Here is a 15023-nt window from a genome sequence, read left to right on the forward strand (position 1 = left end):
TGCAGGGCCTGCTAGCGTAGAAGCTGCTCCCTCACTCAGAGCAGTATACCTCCCTGGAGCCCAGAGTTCTGATCCTGCATGACCAGAAAGGAATTAAAATCTCTCTTCACCTGTGCAATGTCAGATATTTCCTTACATAGGTCAAGTTCAAACTCTTAGAAAAAAAAAAAAGCTTAAATAACTTTTAGATTAGTAGATTTAAAACACTACTAAGGAATCCTCTTAAACTTATGACTATAGATTATAATACTCAAAATATTATCATATTAAGGGGCAGACACATGAGGTTTAGGGAAAAATTCTAAAAACTAGGTCCATTGTGCTGACCCCCACATGCTTTCACTTTTAAAAAAGCAATTTACCGGCAGTCCTGACTGGCTCAGGCGGACAGGATATGTTACATTTCTCAACAAACAAACTGTTATCTTGCAGGAGAAGCGTAGGCCCCAAAATGTCAATAAGAATACAAGATACCCTGAAAGGGGAGACTTTTGTAACATACACAAACCAGATCCCAGAACTCAGGGAAATAAGATTAATTCCCCCTCACCATAAAATCTATAAGAACAGGTTCCAATTAGAACTGGTCAACATGGGCCAAAGTCACCTAGCATTGACATCGCAGTGGGGACTTCAAAATCTGATGTCATCATACTGTCAGTCAAAAGTCAAGAGGCGAACCTGGGTAGGACTCTCTGGAAATTTCCTTGGGATCCCAATAAAACTGAAGGACAGGAGAGGCGTGCCATCCCTCTCCACTCTGAGGGAATCCACTCTACCTTGAGAGTGTCCCCTGTCCCCTTTTCTATTCCTTCTAATAAACTCATGCCTATAACTCTGAAACATGTCTAAAATCTTTCTAACTTGATCATAAGAATTTGGGCTTAAAAGGGAGTCTCTGCATTGCCTCAGTTTCCCAGCAGACCGCAACTCTGTAACAATATGAATCAGCTAAATTTATGTTCATATCATAAATCACACAGAAACATTGATCCAGGTGAAGTCCTGGAGAAGTCACATTCAAAGACACCTTTAAAACTCAATCAAATTCAGCTAAATCTCTGGGACTGGTGGTGGCAAATTTTCCTCAAACATTTGTAAACCGACATCATTCTGACCTCTCATTGAGAGCAAAACTTGGTAGCCAACCAAGGCAAGTATCCAGAACTGGCTGCTATTCTGTCAAGCAGGCAGCACACCAATAGACAATATATTATATGCCAGGCTGTGTCCCTGCAGTGTACTGAGTTAGACCAGATGCCCATATCGTGGCTCACTCCTGGGTCAGAAGAAAGGGCAGGCCAATGACTTTCAAGTCATATTAAATAGATTTCTCCATCGGTCATAATATGTGCATAATGAAGAGGCAGAAGAACTCAGCCATAATTCCATCTGGCTCAGCAGTCTGTAGAAAAAGCAAGGGAGTAGGTAATGTGAAGAATTTATTATATTACAAACCAAAGAAAAAAACCTTTACTCAGAAAAGCAATCTGATAACCAAAATGAAATAACAAAACAAAACAACCCCACCCCCTAAAAAGTGGCCATCAGTGGATGGAACACTGGAATGGAAGTTCAAAGATACAATTTCTTGGTCTATTCTAACCATTGTACAATTTTTATAAGTTCACCATTATGTCTTTACAATGAGAGTAAACTGTGTTCCCGGACAGAGTCAGCAGATAGAGAAGTCAGTCCCAGGAAGAAATAAATTAGGTGGCACTGAAAAAAGGGTTAATTCTTTCTGGTCACAACAACTGGAATTAAGGTGAAATAACTGAGAATTTGATGTCTATAAATTGCTTCAAAATAAGAAAAAGTGAATGCCAAACTTGCTGTCTCTACTATTCTTTTGTTATTTCCACATGCTGTGCCACTTGGCCCCACTAAGGTGCAGTTGAACAAATCTTCCCAGAGTACTCATAGTGACTCATTAGCATTCGCACCACAAATAAATAGAATCTATCTTAAAATTCAGTTTCTTTTCACAAAGACTCTGAAGAGGGTGCCAAATTTTCAAAAATATCCAAAAAGAAATTCTGCCCTGTTGTATACAGATGCTTTAAAAACCTCAATGCACAGGTGACTCATGAAATAATATAATTGGGGGGGGGGGCGGTAAAGTCACCAAAAAGATTAAAGTCTGGTATTAAATGCTTATGTTTACTAAGCAAAAAGAGATCAGTGGAGGAACAGGGATAAAATATCCTAGCAAGCTTTGCCAATAGTAAAGCAAATAAACAAATAAAAATATATTAGCTGGGAGTAACATTTTATTGACTGATTGTCCCTTTTGTTATCTGCTTCCATGCATGAAATTACTCTTTCCAAAAACAGTTGGTTTAGGTTACTGGGTGAACTAATGATAAACTAAATGCTTGACAATCCTATATCAAAAAAATATAAACATTGGGATTTCTGTCATTTCCTACTATTGAAAAAAGCAGAGTCTTTGAGTTTAAAAAAAATGACTTAAAATACCATTAGCAGTGTAACTTTGTTATCTAACCTTTCTGAGCTTTCTTTTATGTTAGATGTTGATAAATGTTTGTTTAATGTATGACTTGGAGGGAGTGGAATCGCACATATACACATTGCAAAGCAGAGTATTTCTTACATAGCAGGGTGGTCAGTGAGTACACATTCCTTCACTCTCCCTTTTCAATGTCCACCCAATTTTATTGTAGGCATGTGACATTAATTACACCTCAGGGCTTTCCTGTCATTTAAAGTAACTAGGTAAAGAAAGAGAAAGCTCAACACGGGAAATTAACAAGTTAATGTAGCAATAATGACTTTCAAAATTGAATTGACTTTTGCTTCCATTTTGCCTTGCTACAGCAAAGTGACTCACTGCTTCCCTATACCTGCAATAATTTGGGACTCTTCGTTGAATTTTCAGAAGTGGTTAGCAGAAATCTGCCTTTATTAAATCCATGCACTCTCCCGGCAAAATTCCAAAAGAAAATTCCACAAGATTTTCTGTCACAATTTTCTCCCTAGATTAAAGAGCTGTATGTCAAGGTACCTATTAACATACAGGTCATGTAAGACAGAAACACTTCATGTATCAAACTGCCCCAAGCTTTGAGTCATGAGATGGAGAGTAAGAATGCCACGCATCTGAGCCTCCAGGTCACAGCTGGTGGCAAAACTGAGGCTTGCTTGGCTAGCTTTCCAAGCCTCTTCACCACCTGCAGCTCAACCAAAGCCCAAAGAACTTGCAGGAATTTGTTAAACAAATGTCTAGAGCATTCTTATTTAAAACTAAGCCCTTTCACATGCTTTCAAAAGCTACCATCTAAAGAATTCTGGAAACTCTTTGATATCCTCCCCCACCCCCATTTTTCTTGATCTGCAATCTACATCCTGTGGTTACACAGCATTGACTAACATCAGGGTCTTCTGATAACAAATCTACAATGTCTATGGGAAATTCTACTCTCAATCAAGGACAGAAAATTCTGTGCTTAAGCATTATATTACTCAAAGAAGAACTTATAATGTGATCATATGAACATTAAAAAAGTAGCAATATGTCAATGAAAAGACATTACAAAAATATAGGAGAGACAAATATTATTAACTCAATTTGTACTAGTTCTAAAAGACCTAAGTAGAACGTGGTTGTTTCAAAAGATAATTCATCACTATGTATGGGACAAAATTTTGTCTTTTGAAATCCAAATTTACAGTACCACAAAGTAATCTCTATTACTTCAAGCATGCATACAGAGACAAGTATAGTACACACTCCTGCACATCTATGCATTTTTCAATAATTTATGTGCATTCTTCACAATAATGAACTATCTGCCTATATAACTTCTTAAAACTAGCACATTACTAACACCTGTCTTCATGAAGCTATCCACTTTCTAAGCTTTCTGTAGTTCATTGCAAACCAAATTTTAGATCCAGAAAATGAACATGTGCTTTGAAGTATTGTCATTTAACTTAAGAGACATTAGGGGCTTGATAAAGTTACTTTATCTCATCAAAATTCCAGGAGTGGAAGAGGGAATCAAAAGTTTACAGATTGAACTTAACTAAATGCAGGAATATCCTTTTAAAATGAATTCAGAGTATGCCAAGAAGGGTGGCTAGGGGACATTTCTTTTTTTCTTCCTCCCTGATCCTAGCATGTCCAGGTTTTCACCATTCCCTCATATCTCTAATTCAGTCATTCTAATATCTCCCTTGCCCAACCATAAAAATGTATAATCTCTCTGCCTTACCATTATTCATTTCCTCTGACATGAGGAACATCACCTCCTTACAGAAAAGTGACCACATCATATGGCCAAAGGAAACTGGCTTCAGGGTGAGGTCTATAGTTTATGGCTTTATCACCTCTGATGTGCATTTCCAGAGGATCCTATCACATTCATTCAGTGCAATCACCAGAGATTAACTGGACAGTTTGTACTACATACAGTCCAAGGTATAAACACCCAAATAGAGATAACTGCACCAGCCCCTAGAGGTCTCAGAGCTCAATAAATAGATAGATAGATAGATAGATAGATAGATAGATAGATGTAAAGAACCATTCCTATGGAATTAAAAAATGATTTTTTTGAACCCAACTTTTCCTATAGGGGATACAACAGAAGCTCTTTCTCCTTAAGTTTCACAATGTTACTTCTCAAACCATAATCTTTATTCCCAGACCTGCTCTTTTGCTCTACAAAGCTGAACTTTAACATTCAAATATTTAAGACTAATCTTCACTTCTCAGACAACTTTATGAATAAGTCCTCCTACATGTGAAAAAAATGGGAGGTAAAACAATTCTCTAGTGCTACTTTTCTAGAGAAGAAACAGCAGATTATGACCAAATTGGAGGTACTATTAACACTTAATTTATCAGATAACCTGTCATTATTGTGAATAATTCAATAAAGCCAACCACATGATATCGGGAGGGGGCATGTGAAAATACAGGACTTTTTTTAATATACCCCTTGAACACTATCTCACCTCATTTTGAGAAACAACATCGTTTTTGAGAATAATCAGGTTTCCAGCACTCTGCCCACTTTGGCCTGTGAGGTGCCTGCTGTCAGTCACTGCTGCTTGGGCTCCCCCAGGCCCTGGTCCTGTCTGGGCCCCTGTGTTGTAAAACATGAAAGTATCACTCCCTGAGCCTGCTGTCAGACAGGCCTTGTAGCAGTAGGTCTTGGTGAGGGAGCCATTCCCTCGAACCTCAATGAAGTGAGGCTGCACCTTGAGGCCATGTGGTAACCTGGCATCAATATTGTTGTTGGCCTGTTTGTATAGTTCTGCAGGGCACCGCTCCCTCACTCCACAGAAGCCTCCACAGCATGAAGTGCCATATGCAGTGTAATGGTAGCACTTGATGATGCTCAAAACAATGATTGTCAAAAGAAATATAAAAGATACTGTGCTTAATGCTATTATCAGATAAAGTGTAATTTCAGAGTATGTCCGAGGACTCTTCACATGTCTCTGAGTGTCAGGGAGAATTTTAGAAACCCTATCCACCACAGCTACTGTAATGGCCACAGAGGATGAAAGTGATGGCTCCCCATTGTCACGGACCACCACAGTCAGATTGAAAGTGGTACCACTCTCATCTCCTATCTTTCTAGTAGTCCTAATTTCTCCTGTGTGCAGCTCTACTTTAAAGAGGTCCAGGTCAGAAGTCTGGGCTAGATGGTAAAAGAGCCAAGCATTTTGTCCAGAGTCTGAATCCATGGCTATGACTTTGGTGACCAGGTAGCCAGCAGGGGCAGTTCGAGGCACCATCTCAATGGCTGCTGACGAATTGGTTGAGGTAGGGTACAGAATGTGAGGGGCATGGTCATTCACGTCCACCACATACACATTGGCGGTCACAGTGCTGCTCAGTGGTGGCTTCCCCTTGTCCTGGGCCTCCACAGTCACAAAAAACTCTCGAAACTTTTCATAGTCAAAAGAGTTGACAGCATAAAGGCTGCCACTGGCACTGTTAATGGAGACATAGGAGGTGACTGGCAGCCCTTGAATCTCCCTCTCTAGGAGGGAGTAGGTCACCTCTGCATTCTCCTTTTCATCTGGGTCTGTGGCTTGCACAGTGCAGAGCAACACTCCTGGCAAATTGTTTTCCTGGATGTAGATGGAATAGGAGTCCTTCAGGAAGCTTGGTGGATTGTCATTGATGTCAGAGATTTCAACCTTCAGTGTCCGTTGGGATGTGAGTTGTGGTATTCCCCCATCAGTGGCTATCACTGTGATGTTGTAGGCAGCCACCCGCTCCCGGTCCAGAGGGCCACTCACCACCAGTGTGTAGGAGTTTCCAAAGCCATTCAACCTGAAAGGCAATGTGGCCTCCAGACCCAGGCTCACTTTCCGGTTGGGGCCTGAGTCTTGGTCATTGACACTGAGAAGGGCCACAACGGTGTTGGGTGCAGCATCCTCAGGCACTGGGCTATATAGGTCCGTCAGCACCACCTCTGGTGCATTGTCATTCACATCCACAATGTCCACCAGCACCTTGCAGTGACCCGCCATGGGCACTGGACCCTGGTCAGTCGCCTGCACATAGATCTGGTAGGAGGAGGCCTCCTCATAATCCAGCGCCCCACTCACTCGCACTTCCCCAGTACTGGCATCTATGCTGAAGAGCTGCCTTTCTCGGTCCGAGGTGTAGCTGCTCAAGGAGTATCTGAGCTCACCATTGGAGCCCTCATCCGGATCTGAGGCATTCAGCTTTACCACCAATGTGCCTGGGGGTGCGTCCTCCCGCAACTGGACGCGATAAGTGGACTGGTCAAAGGCGGGGGAGTTGTCATTAGTGTCTAGGACGCGCACAGAGATCTGCGCCGTGCCTGAGCGGGGTGGGCTGCCCCCGTCCACAGCCGTGAGAACCAGGTGGTGCAAGGCTGCCTGCTCGCGGTCTAGGCCCTTACGCAGCACCAGCTCCAGCACCTTACTGTTCTCCTGCAGGGGTTTAAGGTCCAGCTCAAAGTGTTCACTGGGGCTGAGCTCGTAGGTCTGCACTGAGTTGGCGCCCACGTCGGGATCCTGCGCGCTCTCTATGTGAAAGCGCGCTCCAGGCGCCACCGATTCGCTTACCTGAAGGTGGTAGTCGGCCCGCGGGAAGCGCGGCGAGTTGTCATTGATGTCCAATATTTCCACTTCAACTGCGCTCACCGCCACAGGGTTGTGCGCCAGCACCTCCAAGCTAAGCAGGCAGCGAGGCCGCTGCTCACACAACGCCTCGCGATCAATGCGCTCGTTGACGAAGAGCGCTCCACTAGTCAGGTCCAGCTCCAGGTAGCGCGGGCTGGGCACACCCAGATGGTTGATGCGCAGGCAGCCAGGCCCCAAACGCCGCAGCTCCAGCCCCAGCGCTCTAGCCACGTTGCCCACGAGTGCGCCCGGTGCTTGCTCCTCAGGCACCGAGTACCGTAGCTGGGAGGCCGCCGGGCCGGGCAGCAGCACCACCAGCAGTAGGAAAGACAGCAGCAGCAGCCACGGCAGGGGCCGCCGGAGTCGTGGATGCTCTGTCGCCCACAGTCTCGTGCCAGCCTGCTCCATAGCCTCCGGCGGCGGCGGCGGAGGCAGCCGGGCAGGGCCCGAGGCAGCAGCTTAGCCAGCCCTGCTCCACGCCTGGGCCCCGCCTCCGCCTCCGCTCGTGCCGCCCAGCGCCGACTCCAGTACAGTTCACGCGCTACCAAACGCCTGGGGCCGCTCCCCTCTTAGGCCCTCTCAAGGGGCCCCGGCCCCTCTGCCCCGGATGATCCCCCATACCCCAGTTCCTCTACTCTTCTCCAGTCGCTCAGCCCGGCTCCTCTTCCTGCAGCTGATGCTGCTGCCGTAGCTGCTCCGCGGGGAGGGAAAAGGAAGCTGAAGGGGAGGGGGGAGAGGGAGGAGTGTTCAGCAAGTCCAGCTCCAATTCCGCACCGAAGTGGTGAACAGCAACCTCGGACTGCCCAGCCACTCCAGCCTCATCTCCTCCACCCGAACCCGCCAGATCCCAGCAGACGGCGGGAACACGGCCACTCCCTGTCTCCCTGCCCCCAAGGTCCTGTTCATCCACTCTCCAAGGTCTCTCGCCAGCTTAAAAGGTCTTGTAAGATTAGTCTGTGAAAAGCAGTTAAGACCTTGGAACTCAGGAGCTATCGGCTCCCTGAAAAAGATTTTCAAGCGCAATCCAGGAAAATAAACGGAGAACCTTAGCTAAGTACCGGGATCTGGGTGGCTGCTCTAACATTTAAAGGACACAAATGCAGGGGCGGTGCTCTGGAGCCACTGGGATGGGAACTGACCCCCACATCGTCTCAGGAACACTCTTTTGTACTACAGAAAGTGTTTAACTCCTAGGGCAAAGGGCAGGGGATAGCAAATGCTGTCTGCCTTTTGGGAGCAAACCTAAAACTAGCATCCTGGGATTCAATACTCAATTCTGCTCCTAGTCAAGCGGTACTTTCAGTGTGTACCTTGGCAAATAACCAATATTTTAGTGTTTAAAACTCCATTAGCTCCTTGAAGCTGTAGGCAAACCTCTTATTTGACCCGTTTAGGTCACACTAGGTAAAAAATTGGTAGAAATTTTAAGAGCTTCTTCCCCTAATCTCCAAATCTTTTTCATTTATCACCCAAGACATTTTCTTTCAAGAGTGATTTTAATTTTTTTCTTTAATAGATGACAATGTCTTCAAGAGCCTACAAAACCATTAAATTAAGAGTGTTACTCATGATCTTCTAAGCCAGGCTGGAATTTGAACTCCATTAATGCTTTGCAGTTAAAAAAAAATCTGTTATTAAGCAAAATATGGAAAGCTGGGATTTATCTTACAATAGCCAGCAATTTCAATGGCTGCAGCTCATCTTCTATAAGTTTCCTATAAACCTCTGTGCCTCTGGGTCCCTAAGCCTACCCTTATATTGCTGCAGAAGCAACACACAAATTCTCTACCTTGAATGAGAAGGCAGAGGAGCAGGCAAGCCTTTCCCTGCTGTGTCATTGCCTCTGCTTCTCAGTTCTGAATATTCTCCTTTACAGGCCCTCTTATCTTTCCCACAGAGGTTTAAAATCTATTGCCCAACGTGCAGAAAAGCACTCATTAAAATGTCCTTTCTCTTCCTCATTTTCCAGCATCATTGTATTTGTAGATTTTCTTTGTTGGTCATTTTCTAGCTAAGGACTGGAACAAAGCCAGAGCAAAAGCTGACATTTGGCATGCTTCCCTCCTTGAAGGGACAGTTAAAGACCCAGGGTTATAATCCTAACACCCAGACTTCAAAGGTCTGAACTAGCACATCCTTCCTGCTACCCAAGTGCACTCACTAACAACATTCCATGCATGACCTAACCATTTTTGTTTTTTAAACAGAGAAACTCCCATCTTCTTCTTAGCACTGCTGTTTCTTATTTGTCCTCTTTGTTCCCTCAAGGGTGCAGAGTGGGAGGCAATTTCCATCAAAATCTATTCCTGTCTCCTTTCTTTGGTCTCTGGCTTCTCCTTCTTCTGTCTGCATCCTCCCCAAACATCCCTCAGTAATTCTGTCTCTGTTTGCTGTGGTAATTTGATCTCAGGGAGCCTTAATCTCTCAAGTGCACAAACTGTAGTCCTGGCCTATGTCCTCACCCATTACTTATTTCTGAAAACAAATGGCTTATAAGTGGAATCAAGTTGTAAATTGTCAGGAAAAGTGACCTTTCTTCCCCTCATCTCCTCCCAGCCCTCACAGTCACTGCCACCTCTGCCCATAGCTCAGAAACCTGCCTCTGGGTATTGACCATGTATGGCCCTCTGCCCCTGAAGTGATCACAGGCACTTAAGGAAGAGATTAAAGTGGCAGAGGCTTGTTGATGTTTTTAACAGAATCCCCTAAATGTCATGTCTCAGGAGAAAAATGGCAAATTGTCTTTCAGCAATCTCCTCATCTTCCAGCAAGGACACCTCCCAGGTTGTCCATTTTGATGTTTCAGGATCATAAGCTCCAACTAGTGTGTTCTCCCTTAATGACTGAGAAGGCAAACAGAGAACCAACACAATTAGCCTCCTTTTCAAAGACATTGTACTAAAAACATGGTATATTCTAGTTTTGGCACTACAATAATTTTGTTCCTCACACTATGGTCTGAGGCTTCTGTCCACCTTACCAACTAATCAAATGTGATTGGTCTCACTGTTGGTAAAGGGCCCTTTCTATAAATATGAATACTAGTGTTTTGAGCACACCTTTATGCATTCCTTCCCCTAGATCTTGCAGAACACCTGACTCAAAAACAGAATAGAACGGTGATTAAGAGTGCAGTATTTGGAGTCAGCCACACTCCTGCTAATGACTAACTATGTGACTGCAGACATGTATCTTAATGTAAGTTTCAATTTACTTGTTTCAAGTGTGGGAAATCATACTAAATAAAATTCAGAGAACTAGTATTATGATTACACAAGATAATGTATATAAAACAAATTGCATACAGACTGACAATTGCATTATTATTATTAGTGATATTTGTGATGGTGATGTTATTTTTTAAGTATTTATTTTTTAGTTGTAGTTGGACACAATACCTTTATTCCATTCATTCATTTTTATGTGATGCTGAGGATCCAACCCAGGGCCCCAGACGTACTAGGCAAGCACTCTACTGCTGAGCCACAACCCCAGCCCAATTGGGATGTGATTAAATGCAACCATTTCTTATTGTCAAACAACATCTTGGCTAATAATCTACATGTGGCATGGTACCTTAGATAATAAACACAGATAAGCAACTGCAACTATATCATTTAAGAAATCAATGATGATGGGGAAGATGAGTGTGCACCAAAATTAAGCTTTCTCAATGGTTTCTACAACTTATTCTACAAGTTGGGGATATTTTGAAAACAACTCTATATTTTGAAAACAACTCCCCCAAATAGCCCCTGTTAAATTGCCAAGTAAAAGGAACTTCTTCCATAGGAATTCCTCCAGAGAATTTATTTCCTCACAAGAGATTCACTTTTTTAAGATACAAAGAAATAACCCTAGCAACTGAGTACAGAGTAATTCCAGAACAGCACATGAACACTAATGCCTTGCTGTAATTTCCAGCACCCAGCATAGAGCAAGGCACAGAGGGCTCTATTCAATTTTTTTAAACAGAAATTTGCTTATGTAATTTAAATAAAATAGCTTCTTCCTTGCTCTTCCTCATTCCAAATCCTATGTAAATTTCAAGGTCCTGCTCAAAACCCACCAATCCATGAAACAGTGTCTATTCTAAACATAAGGATCTTTCTTTCTCTTTCACAATCTGCAGCCTATCTCTGAATGCTAATACGTGTCCTTCTTTAATTCATACAAATACTTTACTATTCTCCAATTAAAAGCAAACTAAAAGCAGGAGCCATGTTTTATATTTGTGTCTCCTTCACAGTGTTGGAAATCTTATAATTCTCAATACATGTTAATTGCTTCATCTTCTTCAGACCCTATTTTTAGCAAATTCAAGAACAGCTGCTGCAACTCAGGCATTCCCACTTTGCTGTATGTGGATAAAACACATCTTACAAAAGGAAGGGTCAAGAGCATGCAATGATTTTACTATGAATTTTTTCCTTTAAAGCTGTCAAATGAAAATATAAAACAAAGTACTTCAAACTGGGAGAACTAACAAAGTTGCTGAACCCTAGAAAGGGTTTTGCCCAAAGGTATTATGCGGTCATTTTTCTACTTTATATTAAAATTATAAGTTATAAAATTAAGGTATTCTTTGCTTATAATAAGAAAAGTGACAAGATTAAAGAAGAGCCATAAGACAGAATGTTTGTTTTCCCCTAAGCTGGATAAGAACTTTGAAATAATGTTCCTTACTTATATTTCTTAATTATATTTGTAAAATACATCTCTCAGGAGATCATTGGGCACAGGAGCAAAACCAATCACAACACAATAGAATTAAGCTACAAGAAAAATACTGGCACTCAGTAAACTCTCCTAATTCACATAAATTTCCATTCTCTATTATCAACATCGATACAAATCATTTTATTTTGCAGAACCACAGGACCAAAGGACATGCTCATTAGTTTGATCAGGTTTGGGGATGACAATTATGAGTATCTGTCAAACAGAGAAGGGCCTAGTTTTCATTTTTAATTTGTGAATTTATGTTGCTCCACAGACTGAGTACCTGTTATATAATTAAAAAGAGACAGGGCTGGGGTTGTGGCTCAATGGTAGAGCACTTGCCTTGCACCACATAAAAATAAACAAATAAAATAAAGGTATTATGTCCCTCTATATATGTATATAAAGAGAGAGACAGATAGCCATCTCCAAAGTTTAGTCTAGTCCAAAGTGGTTTTAAAACTTTTCATCTTGTCAAAAATGGATGGTGGCTGGGGTTGTGGCTCAGCGGTAGAGTGTTTACCTAGCACACATGAGGCACTGGGTTCGATCCTCAGCACCACATAAAAATAAAATAAAGGTTAGTTAAAACAATGGATGGGACGCCTGATCTTCAGGCACCGCCACAAGAAAAATACTTTCAATATAATTACAGCATTATTTATAGAAATAGTGCCCCAAATTTTTCACATGAAATGACAGCTGAGTTTTTTTCACATCTCCCTTCCTCCAGAAGGAATACAGTAGTACAATATTTGGCATTAGCAATTGGCTTTTGGGAAGAGATACTTTAAATTTTTAGTTCTGAGAAATTTATATGATGGTACTTGGCTGAGATTTCTAGAAATTGCTGAGAATAAACAAAAGGGACTCAAGCCACCTTTGGGTGAGTATTAAAAAGGGAGAGATAGCTAACATCTTGGGGTGGATAACAGATAAAAATCAAACTTTACTTCTCCATCAATATTCTCAATTGAGAAGCCCTAATAAGATTCACAGAATATTAAAGGTGAAGATTTATTTAGACTCTTAGCCACATTCTTCATTTCTCATCAAAGAAAATGGCTACGTAAAACTTGAACCTCAAGATTGATGAGGAAATAGAAAGCACAAAAGTGATATGAGTCAAGGATCTGTAACCAGATAAATTATCTTCCAAGGTACTACAAGATCCTACAGATATGACTAGAGAACTAAATTTCCTCTTTTTAAAAAAAGTGCCATTGAGTTTGATATAAATGATTTCAAAATTATTGTTTATGAGCACTTTTAAAATAGTTTCTTCCTAGAAACTATTTTAAAAATTGTTAACTTACAATCTACAACATAGGCTTAATTTTTTTTTCAAATGGATGTTTTAGATATAGTAGAATCATTGATAAATGAAGTGCTACAAACACAGTCTTCTGGAATTCATGGAGACATAAAGTCTCCCTATATATTCATGAAGACAAGATGAAGAAAGATAGCAATACAGTATAGTTATAAGGTGAGGTGATTTCATAATTGTCTGTTGAACAGTACCGAAGAGTGTTTATTAATGGAATTCATCAGCCTGGAAGGAGAATTACAACAGGGACTATAGGGATTTATCCTTGGTCTTATCCTATTCAACATTTTATCAGTGACTGAAGACAAGGAGGCAGCAAGCTTCCAACAACTGAGAACCAAGTTGAGCTCTTCTGGAACAAGAATCAGCACTGTCTAGGTTAAGCTTTTGACTCATTAAAAGCACAAATATTCTATTTAAGATTCAATACGTGCCCCACATTCATAAGTTTGTATTTCAGCTAAAGTCTGGCTTCTACTATTGCCATTAAGATCTGTTCCAAGTTTCCATTCATCACTTAGGACCTCTTATTTTAATAGAAAACCTTGTTTGGCCCCGTTTCACTTCTCTAATTCTTAGAATTTTGGCCACAGAATAAAATAAGATGAGAATTTGGCACTAAAGAACATCCTTGTTCCCAAGTGGGTTTTAGCCAAAGCATTCATTGATTTCAATGTGTGTGGGTGTGGGCTTGTGTGCATTTTAAATTTAGATATTGCTGAGGTGTTTTGAATTTGAACTGTTTTCCAAGATATGGCCTGAGCTCAGTCTAGATGAAGGCCCAGTTTCTACTTTCTTTTCCTACTGTGTTTGTTGCCTTGAAACAGACAAATCAACCTATCTGGTTCTCAAAAGTTCCCATTCATATATTTAGAGTACCATTGGCTTATTTGGGTTCCCTTTGTATTCTGATGTCTTGAGACTTAACAGTTTAATATATATAGTCATTTAATCCTTACAAAAGACTAATGAGGTTGGTATTGATGAAGAAATGAGATTCCAAAACAGTGAAGAAATTTTTCAGACTCTCTAGGAACCTTTTTCCCCATGCCTCTGTTTCTAGTGGTCTGATACAACATCTGCCCATTACACATGCACCCCTGCTTAAGAATCTTATTGGTCACAAGCTATTTAAGTATTTTTATGGAGCCCTATCTCAGTTGTTTTCACAATTACAAATTTCTTTCTTTTTTAGATATTTCAACTGGATCATTTGTGTATGTTTTTAAAAAATAGTTGGCCTTAGCAAAATCATGATATAAAAAAATCTTTATTTATATTCTAACCTCTTCTTTCAGTACTATCTTGCCACCTACAATATTCTGTGAAGTTTTACAAATGACTTTAACTCTTCAGATATAAATCCCACTCATGTATTCCTTGTGATAGATTTTGTTACAAAATTCCTTTAATAGCTATGCTTGCAACATGATAAGGTTGGTAAAGTATTAATTCTCTAAATTAGCCAGGCTAAAATGTACTGTTTTATGAATATTAAAAGATGCTTTAAGGTATTTTGATAAAATACTAATGGTACTAAACCTTTCCTTAGCAAACCTCATTTTATTAAAATTATTGAGAAAGAAATTACCGAGTCTTCAATTTTTTTTTCTCTCTCTCATAATAAGCAAAGGAAGCACACTGTACTTAGCTGATAGAATTCAGAAGAAAAATCTGGCACTGGTTCTACTTATACAATGCCTCTGAACTAATGGTCTCAAAAAATCTTAAAGTCATTTAGCTTGATACACCTACAACCATATATCTTGATTGGTACCAATTTTAGCTTTTTAGCCCAGAACAGAAAAAAATATATACGAAACTCTCAAATACA

General features: G+C 41.0%; 1 protein-coding gene across 11 annotated transcripts in view; it reads right to left on the bottom strand.

Annotated features, from left to right (window-relative positions):
- The window catches only part of LOC124103771 (protocadherin alpha-C2), a 198340-nt gene that overhangs the window by 33219 nt on the left and 150098 nt on the right, over positions 1-15023 (bottom strand). Inside the window, exon 1 of one of the 11 annotated variants that reach the window (XM_046460479.2) lies at positions 4984-8183. The exons of 9 other annotated variants lie outside the window; for them this stretch is intronic. In XM_046460479.2, the coding sequence (XP_046316435.1) occupies positions 4984-7545 (2562 nt within the window). In that variant the 5' untranslated portion in view covers positions 7546-8183. Of the gene's footprint in view, positions 1-4983; positions 8184-15023 lie in introns of those variants that run through there. One more of the 11 variants, XM_046460477.2, reaches the window with a different exon arrangement.

The sequence above is a fragment of the Marmota monax genome, unplaced genomic scaffold (assembly GCF_021218885.2).
Source record: "Marmota monax isolate L192 unplaced genomic scaffold, Marmota_monax_Labrador192_F-V1.1 WCK01_AAM20220418_F8-fsc00006, whole genome shotgun sequence".
Classification (NCBI taxonomy): Eukaryota; Metazoa; Chordata; class Mammalia; order Rodentia; family Sciuridae; genus Marmota; species Marmota monax.